This window comes from Falco naumanni, chromosome 5, assembly GCF_017639655.2.
Source record: "Falco naumanni isolate bFalNau1 chromosome 5, bFalNau1.pat, whole genome shotgun sequence".
Classification (NCBI taxonomy): Eukaryota; Metazoa; Chordata; class Aves; order Falconiformes; family Falconidae; genus Falco; species Falco naumanni.
The window spans coordinates 37,418,819-37,432,781 of record NC_054058.1 but is presented as its reverse complement, the minus strand read 5'-3'; the positions used below and the strand labels follow the sequence as shown (position 1 = coordinate 37,432,781).

Sequence of the window (13,963 nt, the reverse complement as noted above, 5' to 3'; positions counted from 1 at the left end):
GGAATGAAAAACATTAAGGTTATCTTTGCATATCATTACAAATTTTTTAAGGATGAGCAGAGTCACAAGAGTTAATATTTAAATTAAATCACAGAGCATTGTGGTAACATGTGCATCTGATCAATGACAAGATTGTGGTACTTAACTCCTTTTTTCCTTCACACAAGTTCAGCATTACTGCTGAAGAGAGCTGTTTACATGAAGGCCTTGGATGCTGAAAATGTTTCTTGCATCTCAGCCACATGAAATCTGTTTCTAAACTATAAGATGAAAATTCACCTTTCCTTTCCTCCTCATCTACACTGCCTAATTTCTTTCTCTACCTGCTAAAAAATCTCTTTTTGTTATTTAAGACAGGGGTTTCAGATATCGTTTGTATGATGGCTGCTACAAGAAACAAAATCATATTGTATGTTTTGTACTGTGTACAAGATGTAATTAGGCCCTACTAGACTATGAATGTAAGAAAATCCCATTTGGTTGTAAACCATGAAGGGGAGCCCAGTTGGGTACTGTTTTTACCTTTCCTTGGAGGCAGAATTGAATTACAGCCAAAATCAGTGATCTTCACTACCATGCGATTGTCTACTACACAGTTTGTGGATTTGAGTCGACCATGGACTTCAGTTCTGCTTGAGTGCAGGTAGGACATCCCCTGTGGTTGATAATAAAAGAGGAAGAAAGCAAGACTATGTGTGAGACACTCAGCTGTTCTTAGACTCAACAAGAATGTGAAATATTAGTGGAATATCTGTCCAAATAATTAAATGGTCTTCATCAGCAATGTATATCCATAAATCACAATTCCCCATCATGGAGGGAAACAAATATTGTTTTGCAGAGCAGACTTTCCAAGACGACAGTAACAGTCAATGTTAAGAAATGAGGAGATGGATCATTAGAAGGATCATGTCATGGAAGACCATCCTTCCTGTTAGTTAGCGTAAAGTCTGAAATAGCATCTTGGGTTTTTACAAGATTAGAACACAATTAAGCAATTAGGAAAAATAATTTCCTTCCACAGAAAATTTGATTTCACTTACAATAAACATGCTTTTGATAAATATAGTACAGATTTGTTGGAATGTCACACAAAAAAAAAGTGCTTCTAACTGCTTTTTCATCCAATGGCCACCATAGGTGTAAGAGGAATTGCTCTTTATGTCTGTCTCATCTTTGAAGATTACCATACACCAGAGATTGGTTCAGAAACATTGCAGCAGATCCTCTTCTGCAAAGCAGAGGGCTAAAAAAGGAGTCAATGCAGAGTGTGTTAGGTGATGCACTAGGGCTTATGTAAGGCAGGGGATCAGAACAGACAATCATAAAGATCTCTTCTGACTTGACTAATTATAGTTCTCTCTGTGCTAGTCAATACATATCAGCTATCCATGAGCTAAACTCAGAAGTGGGCACCATGAGGACTGGCCAATGCAGTTTCAGCTATTATTTCCTAAGCTGAATTCAGACTCTTGAGTCACTACACACACAGGTATACAAAGGTGTGTAGTTTGCCGCTTTTTACTCATCACCTCTGAATTTATCTCATTTGCAATACATGAGAAGGGGCCAGCACTGAGGCACAGCAGCAAAAGAACATTAGTAAGTGGGCGTAAACTGGAGAAGGGAGTAGGTATGCTAATTTGCACCCTCTTGCTATTATTTATTGTTTCATCTCTCTCTTCTAAACTACTTTAAGTTGACACCTACTTATAGCCTATTGCTGGTTGTTTTTCTTCCCATAGTCGTCTTTCCCTGTAGCTCAGTATATGAAACACAATCTATATTCTGTGGAAGCCAGAACAGGTATGTCATACCTGTTTAGTTTCTTCTCTGAATGGTCTTCCACTTAGACTCCTACATGTATAGCTCATCCTCTTGTAAGACAACTGGTAGACAGACTTGAATACACTGTATGACAGGCTGGGTTTTCTCCAAATAACTGCATATCTGTAATTGGGAATGGATCAGCAAATGCTACAAGAGATCACTAAGACATGAGCTGAGGTTTTGGCACAGTAGATATATGTCTGAGACACGAGCAGTCTGCAAGAGATGCAATCCCTGGAGAATGTTGCTGGACTGGTTACCCTGGACCTATCTAGACCATGCCAAAATTTGCAGAGATTGTGCATGCTATATCCAAGGGAAACATTTCTTGATTAAGCATTTTTTATCATGCAGCCCTGATGACACTATCCAGGATGTTTTGCCTGCTTTATGTCCTATTTCCTCCAGCTGTGCCTTTTTCCAGATCCTGCTTTCATCAGCCAGAAAATATACCCATTGCTGCAGCAGAATTCCCAATCAGATTCAGTATTAAATGGCAGGCAAAGGTAATTTTGATTTGCTTATACCAGGGCTTTCTTGTTAACAGTTTCTGGAGGCAGAAGTTATATAGATGTGCCTGATAAAATTAGTCTCTTTCCTTCCACCTACCTGAAAACACAGAACGTTTTAAGAACCTGCCATGTGATTTTAAAAATTAATAATGACTTTCAGTGCAGTAGTCCTAAATCCTTGAAGCATTCCTCCATGCTGAAACTCTGAAGCTTTAGTTCTGACTGAGAACCTTTTTACTGACACAATGCAAGAATATTACAATCCCTTGCACAATATCCTACAGCAGCCCCTCATTTAATAAATAGTGTTGCAACGACAGTGTATGCACTAATAACTGTAAGGCTTCATTACTGCAATTCCTTCTTAGCAGAGCTTTCATCAGAGCTCTTTGGTCACATGTAGCCAAATCCATGTAGCTACAGGTGGTGCCATCAGACCTAGAGATAGCAAAGACAGAGAAAGAAAAAAAAAGAGAGAAAAAAAAAGAGGAAAAAAACCAAAGAAAAAAAAGGGTAAATAGGGCAGATTTAGGGCTTCTTCCCCTTTGCTTTTGCCTTCCCCATCTCTTCTAGAGGACTAGGGGCTACTCGAGGAACAGTCACTGCTCAGCTAGCTGTACCAGGGGACAGAAAGGATCCAACCTCTGTTCAGAAACACTGATGCAGCAACCAGATGAAGAGTACACAAAGTACAAGAACTATTTGGGCAACAGTAAAAACAGCATGTAGGGGAGTGGTGGTGTGGAGAGGAAGAAGTGTATCAAACAGAAGGCAAAGGAACTGCAGGAGCTGGTAATAGGGATTTTAACAGCCTGAAGAGCTGGGACTGGACTTTAAAAGGGCAGATACTAAGATGAGAGGAACTGGAGCTGAAGGGCTATGAAGTGACTTATGTAAAGCAAGAAGCCATTAGAGTAAAAATAGGGTGCCTGGAGGTTGGGAGACTTATTGTTTGGGAAAAGTGATACAAGAATTTCATGGAAATGTCTAGGTCCCAGAAGCTTCACCACAGTGTCAGATCAAGGAATAGGAGAGGCTGGCAGATCGTCCAAATAACAGTAAGTTTCCTGATATTCCTAGGTACGTACAAGTTTTCAGGAAGATTTTGTGAACCATCTCTACTAATATGGCTAGTAATGGTCAGGAGCCATTCCACAGAACAGATGTGGTGTGCCACCCATCCTCAGACGCCATGTCCCCATCACCAACAGTGCAGTGAATGACTAGTTGTTAAGTCCTGGTCTCGGTGCAGTCCCTGGGCATTTGGCCACTCCCTTCAGAGGGACCAGAATTTCTCTCTCCTTCTAATAAACAGAGCTGCTACTGGTCCTTATTTTCTAAGGAAATATCTGGAGGTGAATTGCCAAGGGTTAAAAAATACCCTGGTTTTTTTAAATGCTGTGAGGAGGAAGAGAAACTCCACTGATGCTATTTAAAATTAAACTTAATGCTGAACATTAACTGAACTTGAAAATCATTAACAAGGTCAACAAACTGTGACAGTTTGTATTAAGAGGGCTTTAATAAAAAGCAAGATTTTCAATATGTTTAGAACAGTCACAGTGGAGTCATTCATCACAGAGACCAAATCTGAACTGATGCATGTAGGGAAATGGGAGGACTGTCCCAACTGCAAACTAGCAATAGGAAGAGGAGAGCAGCTGAGCACTAACAAAAAGGCAGAGCTAAATCTCTACATTACATGCAGAGATGTAATGAACTTTTATACCTGTGAATTATAAAGGCTCTTTAACTACCAGCTAAACATATACAAGTCTCTAATGTAGAATAAAATTTCCTTTACTGTGTATATTGATTCTTCCTACCACAAGGACCTAAAATGCAAACATCTGTTGAAAACTACTGAAAAACAGTCTTGGTTTCTTCCCTTTTAAACTGCCTGAAATTGATAGCTCTGGTGACTCTAGTGAGTGAGAAAATCAGGATGCAAAATAAACAGTTTGTGTAGAATCCCATCTCTAGATACAGATTACAATAATTCCATAACTTGAAAAAACAGTTTTCCTTTGTATGCCTTACCTGCGGCCACAGGACAGTGTGTTTTGCAGGTCTTGTGACTGCACAGGCCCTACTAATCAGAGCCACTGGTCAACAGACTGGTCAACAACTGATCTTTGGGTCACATTTCTTTGGGGCATACTTCATTTCTTTATTTATAAATAGCCCAAAGCCAGCTCTGGCCCCTATTTCCTCCTTCAGTTTGACAACTGCTGGCTTCTCCTGCCTCATATACCTGTCCCCAGAGGAGGAAAGAGCGGAAGGGCATACAGCTTTAGCAAGGAAAGATCTTGAGAGCTGCCCTTCTCCAGAAGCTCAGTTTTACAAGACAGGACAGGTTGCTTAACATTACACTGTCAGCAGCCTGCTTACCTTGGCAATATCGTACATGACAGAGATTTTAAATTCCCAGTCCATGAAGGTGCCATCAGGGTAGGAGATTTTATCATTTAAAACATCCTGTCAAGAGAAGAAAAGAATGGTTCTAACCTACATCAGGAAAAAAGCAGATAAAGAGACATGAGTACCTAAATCACACAGCCTTTCAACCAGCAACTGAAAGAGGCAGCCCTTCATTTTTTACAGGAAGTACATGCACTGAAGCAGGACTTGACTAAGAAAACAGGTAATATAAAACATGTTTTAGGTTTACACAGAGCTAGAGAAGTGGGGACTGCAGAAAAGAGGATTTTATGGTAAATTGAAAATTAAAGGTAAATTGTAAATTTGCTCTTAAAACTGAGTCTTTAATAAAACAAAACAGCTGAGACAGAAATGAGCAAGGTGTGCAAGAGGAAGGGAAAGGAATTTCTGTGTTTTATGCTCACAGTCCATTTCCTACCAATTTACTTATGGCCTTATAAATTCCGACTAGACTGTTCCTTTATCTTAAAGTGCCATTCATTTGCAGTTATTCGAGCCACTATGATTTCCATTGCTAAAAGTAAACCTCCATGAGTATGCCAGTTTACAAGGGAAGTATATAGAGAGCTGTTATTTTGCTGCCTTGCTGTGAATTTGTTCCAGAAACCACCGCTACTGATGAGAGCCTTTGTATGAACTCAGAAGCAGAGACAACATGTGCCTGCAGAAGAGTTGATGCCACCATTACTTCATGATTAGCACTGAAACAATATTGATAGTAATAAACCATAAGTCTTTCCACAACTTTTGTGAGGCATCAATTTACCACTTCTTTTTATAAACAAAAATGAAGGATTGTAGTCCCTTACAACACAGGAATTGCCATATTCCAGCCTCAAAGTGTTTATCCCTTATTAATATCGAACATATTATTTTTTCTGTCCTTTCACACTCTGGGGGCACTGTGGGATCCACAAGGATATCAGCAGAGACAACAGCTACAGCTTCAAAAATAAAATGTTATATCCCATATGCTCCCTATAGGGGACACGATACAAATACCGGCTGTTGCTGTTGCCTGGGCAGAGCTCTGCCTGTACTTTCCTTGCTTGCACCTCACCTCATCCTCTGGCTGCTGAGAACCATCAAACAGATGGCAGCTGCAGCAGCACCTGGGGAAAGGCTGGAGACAACTGATCAAGGGAAAGGAAACTCAGAGCCAGAAAGTGCCACCACCATCAGTCCATAACTGCTGCATGAGGGCCAGAAACACAGACATAGGGATTTTATTTTTTTTTTACTTTGAAATTTGATAATTTGGGCGTGGAAGGAGATCTGCAAAATTATTTACCCGCAGCGAACCTCTTTCACAGTATTCAATCACTCCAAAGATCATGGTGTCTATCTTCACTGTGCCGTAGAACTTGGTCAGGTTGTAATAATCAATCTGTAGGAGCTAGAGCAGAAACATTGCATCTATTTTAAAAAGCAGTCATTGTCAGTACAGGAACACAGGTCAAGGATACTTGTGTGATATGGCTTTTTATCTCAGGCCCTGATAAAATGTGTGAGTTTCCTTTAAACCAGTGTGTACTAAGGCACTGAGTGGGAAAGGGTTAAGGCCCAAGAACAAGTAAGATGTCTTAAACGCCATACTTACCTTAACAAAAGAGGCTTGAGTGGTTGTGGGATGGTTGTGAGATAAGGAGGTGACTGAATAATCTCATTTTACAGAGATGTGCAGGACCATAAAGAAAGTTACAAAAGAATAGCAACAATAGAAGACCCCGGAGACCACTCAGAGACCACCAGGAGAGACGACTACACTTGGGGACCAGACACTTGCATATGTTAATGAGTTCCAGGAAATCTCATGTATATGTAAAACTTTATGGTATATAGCCTCTGAAAGTGCCAGATTGTCGGAGCACTGACGGTGTGCTCCATATACAGTGCTGCCCCAGCGCTGCAATAGAGAACGCCTCAGTAACAGCGCTGTTACTGTGTTTTATTATATCGGACTCCTCAGCCAGCCACACCTCAGCCAGCTTCCCACTTCTGCGAGCTTAGAAAGCAAGGGGGGTTGGATGCTACCGATCATTGTATCAAGTGAAGTACTTGAAGACATTTGTCATTGCAGAGCCTTCTGGATTAGGGAGATAAAAGTGGCTGCTGTTGGATACTGCAAGTTAATTCCAGAGCCCACTACAGTCTCAACTATTGCCTCTCTACTCAAACCTCCCAGTTGACCAGAACAGCCATTATGAGTGACAGGATGTCATGAATCAGTCAGTAAATGAGCAAGTAATAAAACTTTAATGATGCTGCGTAGTATTATGGACTTTGTCCATTTATATAGACAATTGTAGTTTACTTTGAGGTATTTTTAGAGCTTATTGAATTCACAGTATAGCTGTGTTGTGTAAAAAGGAAAGCTATTCATTCAAAAAGATGCAGCACTGCAGCCAAATTAATCTTTCACTTTGGAAGAGTCTATGCACAAGTCAGCAAAGAGTTACTTATATTTAAAGAACTGCACTTGGCATTCAATAATAACATTTAACTACAACTTTCCACTCCTAATGAATTAGTATGATATGAGCAAAAAGAGCGCATTGCCTTCTAGCATCAGCTATCAAAATGTATTTAGCAAGGTCATATATGACAGAGCATGAGTTACTTCATTCATCCTCAGCTTCGCTGGCATACAGTTCAGACTCTAAACTGGTGATGAGATCATACACACAAAGAGAAAGTTCATCAAGCAATATCCTCAGAGGAACTCATTACCCATCCACCTCACAAACATGCACAAGCATATGGCTGTTGGAATTGACAGTAGAAAGCAGTGACTTCAGTCATAGGCTCCATCCCACCCTGCAGCATCCAGTTGCTATGTGTAAGTTACCTTGTTCAGTTCTACTTTTTGCTTCTCTGAGAAATTACCATCACTGTTTTTGAGATCCTTTAGGATCACCACCTGAAGAAAAAATACCAGTGTAAAAAAAAAAAAAATCATAGGTTTAGTACAAGAGCAATTCATCCTTTTCCAAGAAATGTCCATACAAGAAACACTTCAGAAGCACCTGCCTACTGCTTTGCTGTTGGAATTTCAGTTAATCACCTAATAAGTAACAGAGTTATATTTCCTCCAGAAAATGTACCAGGTAGATAGGAACTATTTAGAACTGTCAGTGATGCAGATTTTAACTCAACACTAATATACCTCGTTCAGGCAGTTAGCTAAGCTGAATGTACAAGTATTGGCATGTAAATGGCCTGTCCTCCATTAATCTGTTAATCTCCACAGTACCAAAATGTATCAGATTTCTGCTTCCTGTTTCTGCTTCTGCAGTTTCTGGACTAGGCTAGGGTTCATGGAGTCTAACATTCTGTTTCCTGTCAGTAAGCAAAATGCAAAGCACCTGACAGGGAATAAATGGCTTATTCCTTCCATAAGATCAAGCTATTTTGCAAGGTCGGGGGGAAATGGAATTGCCTCTGCAGAGGAACAACCTCCTCCCAGAAAGAGCCCTCCTAAGCTGAGGAAGGGAGCGTGGGCACTGCAGTGAGGTTACCTTCTTGTCATATTTTCCTTGGCGCAGTCTCTGGGTGGTGTCACGTCTCTTATCTTCATCAATCTGAGAACAAAGAAGAATAATTAACTTGCAATTATCATCTACTCCTCACTCGGCAGGTCCACAGAGATAATATTGTCAGTGTGTGCCACACAGAGAAACATAAGCCTCTCTAGGGAGGGCCACTACATGCCACAGAAGTGTGGGACATCCCTGCCACTCCCACAGCTGCCCGAGCCTCTGCTTACTGCTTTCATGCTTTTAGGCGATACAGGGGCATAACAAAGCACAGGGAAATAATTTGTAACAAGAAGAGACTGGAAATCAATACCCAGTCATGGTACCCCATGACAAAATGAGCTTTACTGATGGGGAATTGATATATTCTATTAGGAAGTGATAGATGGGGAAAAATGTCTTTTTTCTTCAATTCAGCAAGTGAAGGTTAAAAAATGATGTATATAATATAATTTTAACAGATCCTAGTTCTACCAAAGCCATAGCTTGCACTTTAGTCAGAGCATGCCAGCACCTCAGCGCTGATGATCTTTCAAAGACAGAATCCAAGACCTAGCTTTGGGCATTGTGCTTCTCTTCTTACCTTCAAACTAACATGACTTGTCTCACTGGTCTCCAGAGGCAGGATTTCCTCAGGCGGTATATGGGACCATTTCTTCCACCGGCGCTCATTATCTCTCCTGTATTTCCTGCAAAACAAGCAAACCCATTCAGAATATCCTCCCAGTGAACTGAAACGCACAACAGGAGATTAGGACAGGGAAGTTTCTAGTGTCAGGATGACACAAGGATGGGGTGCTAGGCTGGCAAGGCTTGAGCACAAGCCCTGTGGCTCTAATACAGTTTTCCAGTTTAAGGCTGCTCTAATTCCCCTCGCTTTGGGAAAGCCTAAATGTTCATTCAATTCCACAGACAAGCAGAAGAACAGAACAGATCTAGCAGAACAACTGCTAGGCAATTGCCAGAGTCTCAAGGGAGGTCAGAACAATTTAAAGCACAAAAGATTGTCAGGATTTTATATAGTTTTCTTCTCCATGTTATTGAATGTACTCTGAAGAAAGGTCCCACAAACAAATACAAGCTAAAGGAAGTCCTGCCATCAACATTGGGTGGTAAGAACTGGTGTGAATACAATGCCAGGACAGAAGGTAACAACAGTGTTGAGATGAGATGCCTTTTCGTGGGTGTCCCTTGTATTCTGCACATTTTGTAAAAATGAGGGAAGAGCCCTTGGAATGGGGAGAAGGAAACTGCCGTCTCCCTTGCAGAACTGCAGAGCAAACACTGTCTTCTCTTAGAGAAAAGCTGCAAGGCAGCTAGTACTCATCATATTAACTGCTTAACTCATGCAAGTTCTTCCCCTATTAAAAAAACCCACTGGACTGACTGGAGAAACTGCAGGAGAATCCTAACACAGTGGTAACTGCTGGCAAATGCTCCAAGCAGAAGAACCCATGGTATTGACTAATAACATAAACTTTCCCTTCTCCAATACATTTTAGCATACATATGTATAAGAAAAGACCAATAATTGCAGTGAGAACTGTTTTTCTCAGTTTAATCCTGTAAATCATGTTGCATCACCAGGATGCACTGCAATTCAAACCAGTATCAGCTCGGGATTAAATTGAACTAAAATCTACTAGGTCTAATAATTAGTTATGTGTTTTTCAGGACTTTGCCTTTTCACTTAGCAGTCAGAACTACACAGGGAGTTCTATCATAGTTCAAGTGTCCTAGAAACTTGGGAGATAAGGAAGGAATAATGAGGCATTTTGTTCATTTTTGTAGCTTAGTCTCTCTTCTGCTTTGTTTGTTAGGGGACAACCTTTGGTAGCAACTGTAGTTGAGGAGTTTGCTATTATTTCAACACTAGAAGGGCAAGATTTATTCTAAAAAAACCTCAGGAATCTCTTCTGTATTTGATGCTTGGGAGTATTACAATGATATGTATACAATAATAATCTAAACAGAATCTTTAGACTTTATGCATCCACAAATATGGAAGAATACAGAACTTTTTACAAGTTCATGCTGTCTCCAGACAAATTTTATCAATTTTCATAGCCATTACAAACTTTACCTGTCTGTTTATATAAGTTCTTAGATACGGCAATGATTAGCTCTTCCATTTCTTGAGTACAGCTGGATGTGTAAAAGTTGTATGCCTTAGTCTTTGATTTTCTCTTGTGAAAATCTTTAGTTAGCAGATCGGTCCATTCAAAATAAGAAAGCCTGGGTAGTGTCTGTTTCTAATCAAGTTTTCTTAAGACCTGATGTTGTGGTTTAACCCCAGCTGGCAATAGGTACCACCCAGGGGCTCACTCACATACTCACTCCCCAGTTGGATGGGGGGGAGAATCTGGAAAAAGTAAAACTCAAGGGTTGAGATAAGAATAATTTAATAATTGAAAAAAAAAACAAAACCAATAATACTAGCAACAATGATTGTAATGAAAGGAGAGAGAAGGGAAGATTAATAAAATCCAAAGGGAAGAGGGAAAACCCCACAGTAATGCACAGTACAATTGTTCACCACCCACTGACCAATGCCCAGCCAGTCCTCCAGCAGCACTCAGCAGGCCCTGGCCAGCTCCATGCAGTTTATATATTAAGTATGATGTTCTACAGTATGGAATGTCCTTTTGGCTAGTTTTGATCAGCTGTCCTGGCAGCGTCCCCTCCCAATTCCTTGTGCCCCTCCAGCCTTCTTGCTGGCAGGGCCTGGGAAACTGAAAAGTCCTTGACTGACTATAAACATTATTTAGCAACAACCAAAAACATTGGTGTGTTATTAACATTGTTCTTATACCAAATCCAAAACACAGCGTTGTACCAGTTACTAAGAACTAAAAAAAACCAAACCCAAAAAACTCTATCCCAGCCAAAACCAGGACTGATTTATTCACTTTTTCTGAATTTCTCTGATGTATAGCAAAGAGGGATGCTGAGCTACTGCAAACAGATGCACAGGTAAAACATTTTTTTTTTAATATGAAAGAAAACCATATACTTTGGGAATGGTGTGGCATTTCTTCTAGCAAAAGGAGACACCATTGATTTCTATTTCCAATTTCTCCATCATGATAAAGGTGAACTATGTTATACTTGTGAAATTCTAGCTGTTAGAAAAGTTGGTGTGCAAGGAGTTGGACTGAGTCAGAGGAAAATGAAAGGCAACGTGGATCCATGCAATGAAAACACCGAAACTTTATGGTGTTTTGACTCCTACAGTGACTCAAGACAAATACTTTATTCTAGATTGAACTTTTATGTCACCAATAGGTTAAAGAAACACAAGTGAACCCCAAGGAAGCTAAAGATGAGCAGCAAAGTGGAAAAAGTTTGAAGACTGGTCTGAGATATGTTCCTGTGTATGTATAGGAATCAGAGCTTTTTAGCAGATGCAAACACTCTGAGCCTTACTGCGTCTTCTCCCTTGATTATTAACCTGACGTAACAACACTATGGATGCAAACACTACTTAGCATATACTTCACACTGAGTTCAATCACCCGGGTATGTAAGGTAACCTAATGAATGGTTGTTCAAGGAGAGATCAAAGGCATTGCCCTAGGAGGAAATCTGTTCAAGGACAAACAGAATGCCAAAGGGGCTGGTACCTTAGAATCAGCAAAGAGATGATCAGAACCAGAATCACAATTCCGGTGAGTGTAAAGACAGCAATAGTCAAGACATGCGGACCTGCAGAAAAGAAAAATTGAAAAATAAACAACTTGACAGTGGAAAACAATATGATATTTAAGAAATTGCCCTCACCCACACGTGTGCAAGTCACAGTAGCTGAGCAGGGATATTCTTTGGTCACATCCAAGTTGAGAGGCTTTGGTAAAGCCCAGCACTGCCTAGAGATGACACATGCCTGCCTCTTTCACTGTGGGATGAAGCACAACCCAGAGCAGTGCAGTCTTACAACCCCTCCTCCTGAGGCATGGGTACTCTATAAGGATACCCATGTGGGAGATAAATTTAACAGCACTAAATCTTACACAGCTCAGCAGCAGTTTCCAGGTGTTCTCTTTATAAACAAACCAGAATAGTCCGGGAACAATGCTAACTTTTCTTAGTAACTACATTCAAAAAAATTAAGCAGCCAGACTTCTCCTTGTAATGACTTCATAAGAGTGGATGGTGGAGGCAAACCTTGAGTACAACTGTCTGTGGGATAGGGATGTAGTTAAGCAGCGGACTGAAATCAGAGTCACTGGCGGACAGGAAATGTTGTTTTTCCCCAGTGAAGGGCTTAATGCAAAATAGGCTCCTCATTGACTCCTTTAGATAAAGATTTCTCTGAAATTGGGAGCAAGGGCTGATCTCTACTGGTTTTATCATTAAAGGCAATATTCAGTGATAACTTTCTGATTCAGGTTTTATAATGTTTGTCTTTTACTTTCCAGTCCTGCTGGGTACTCACCCAGTGAGAAAGACATGCCTCTTTGACAGTGAATTTTCCACAGCTACCCATACCTTCACCACCCAGATTCTTTACTGATATAATTTGCTTCAGGATGGGATACACCTGAAGCTTCCACACAGACTTTCAGTTGATACAGAGTACAGCCACTTGTGGATTTGGAAGGCATTTCTCACAAGAACTTTTTATCCAAGAAGAGATCAGGATGAAAATCATGGCACAGCTTTTAGCACATGCAGACTTTTCAACATTTCACCCATGGATTCTCCCCTTATTGGGGAGTTGTTTAAAGCCATTCTGCAGCTGTTGTACACAGAGCTTCAGAGATTGTGGATTAATTTCTGAACACTTACGTAAACACTATGTTGGGATAACAAGGGCTACTGAGTGTACTACTCTTCAATAAGAAATTCATATGCTACAGAGGGAAATTAATCCGGTGGCAGCACAAAGCTAGTCAAGTGTCCTTGGAAGCTGCCAGGTGCCAAACAGTTCAAGAATCAGGCTGTTCAGGCATCTGAGGACTTACACCCAAAATCACAGAGCACACAAAGGTCCTAATCCTGAGCAGACAGGCAGGGTGGACAAGGCTGAGAACTGACTATTTAAGGTTGTAATTTTGATTGTCTTAATGTGGAAAAAGCAAACTGAAGCCTGTCTTAAGTCAGTTCTTAGAGGTCAGGCGTACTTGGAAGGAAAATTGCAGCCACCAACTTTCTTTGAAGAGCAACGGGCTCGTAGTGCAGGACTTCATCTGGTGGCCTGATATCTAGAGTGTACCTACTCTACTGAGCAAGATTCTCAAGCAAAGGAGGCAGATGAGAGTCTGGTGTTGCAGATTGCCATGTTGGTTATGGATAGTAAAAGAGCAGAGCTACTCAGCCTTACTGAGGCTAATGTTCTGCCTGTGACCAGAAACAGAAATAAAGGCACACAGGAAAAAGTTAGTGTTAAAAATAATAAATAAGTGAAAAGCAACATGATGCACACTGCCTGCTTTCAGAATCAGGCAGCAAGTGAGCAGGAATTTTCAACATACTGATGTGTCTGCATCTGACATAGGATTAATTTTAGGAACTCCTCTGGAATTTAGACCCAGCTTTCTGGCTTTGATTTTCTTGTTCTGCACATCACATCTCCCCACTTTCTTTCTGTGCGTTCATCCCAGCATCAGGCTCAGGGCCTCCTAGTAATGTAGCATTAGTCTG

General features: G+C 40.7%; 1 protein-coding gene across 1 annotated transcript in view; it reads right to left on the bottom strand.

The window, feature by feature from the left end:
- The window catches only part of GUCY2C (guanylate cyclase 2C), a 47,540-nt gene that overhangs the window by 14,692 nt on the left and 18,885 nt on the right, over window positions 1-13,963 (bottom strand). Inside the window, exons 11-17 of the mRNA XM_040596805.1 lie at window positions 11,944-12,025; window positions 8,904-9,009; window positions 8,303-8,365; window positions 7,633-7,704; window positions 6,076-6,180; window positions 4,734-4,820; window positions 523-655 (exon numbers count right to left, since the gene is read on the bottom strand). Of these exons, the coding sequence (XP_040452739.1) occupies window positions 523-655; window positions 4,734-4,820; window positions 6,076-6,180; window positions 7,633-7,704; window positions 8,303-8,365; window positions 8,904-9,009; window positions 11,944-12,025 (648 nt within the window). The remainder of the gene's footprint in view (window positions 1-522; window positions 656-4,733; window positions 4,821-6,075; window positions 6,181-7,632; window positions 7,705-8,302; window positions 8,366-8,903; window positions 9,010-11,943; window positions 12,026-13,963) is intronic.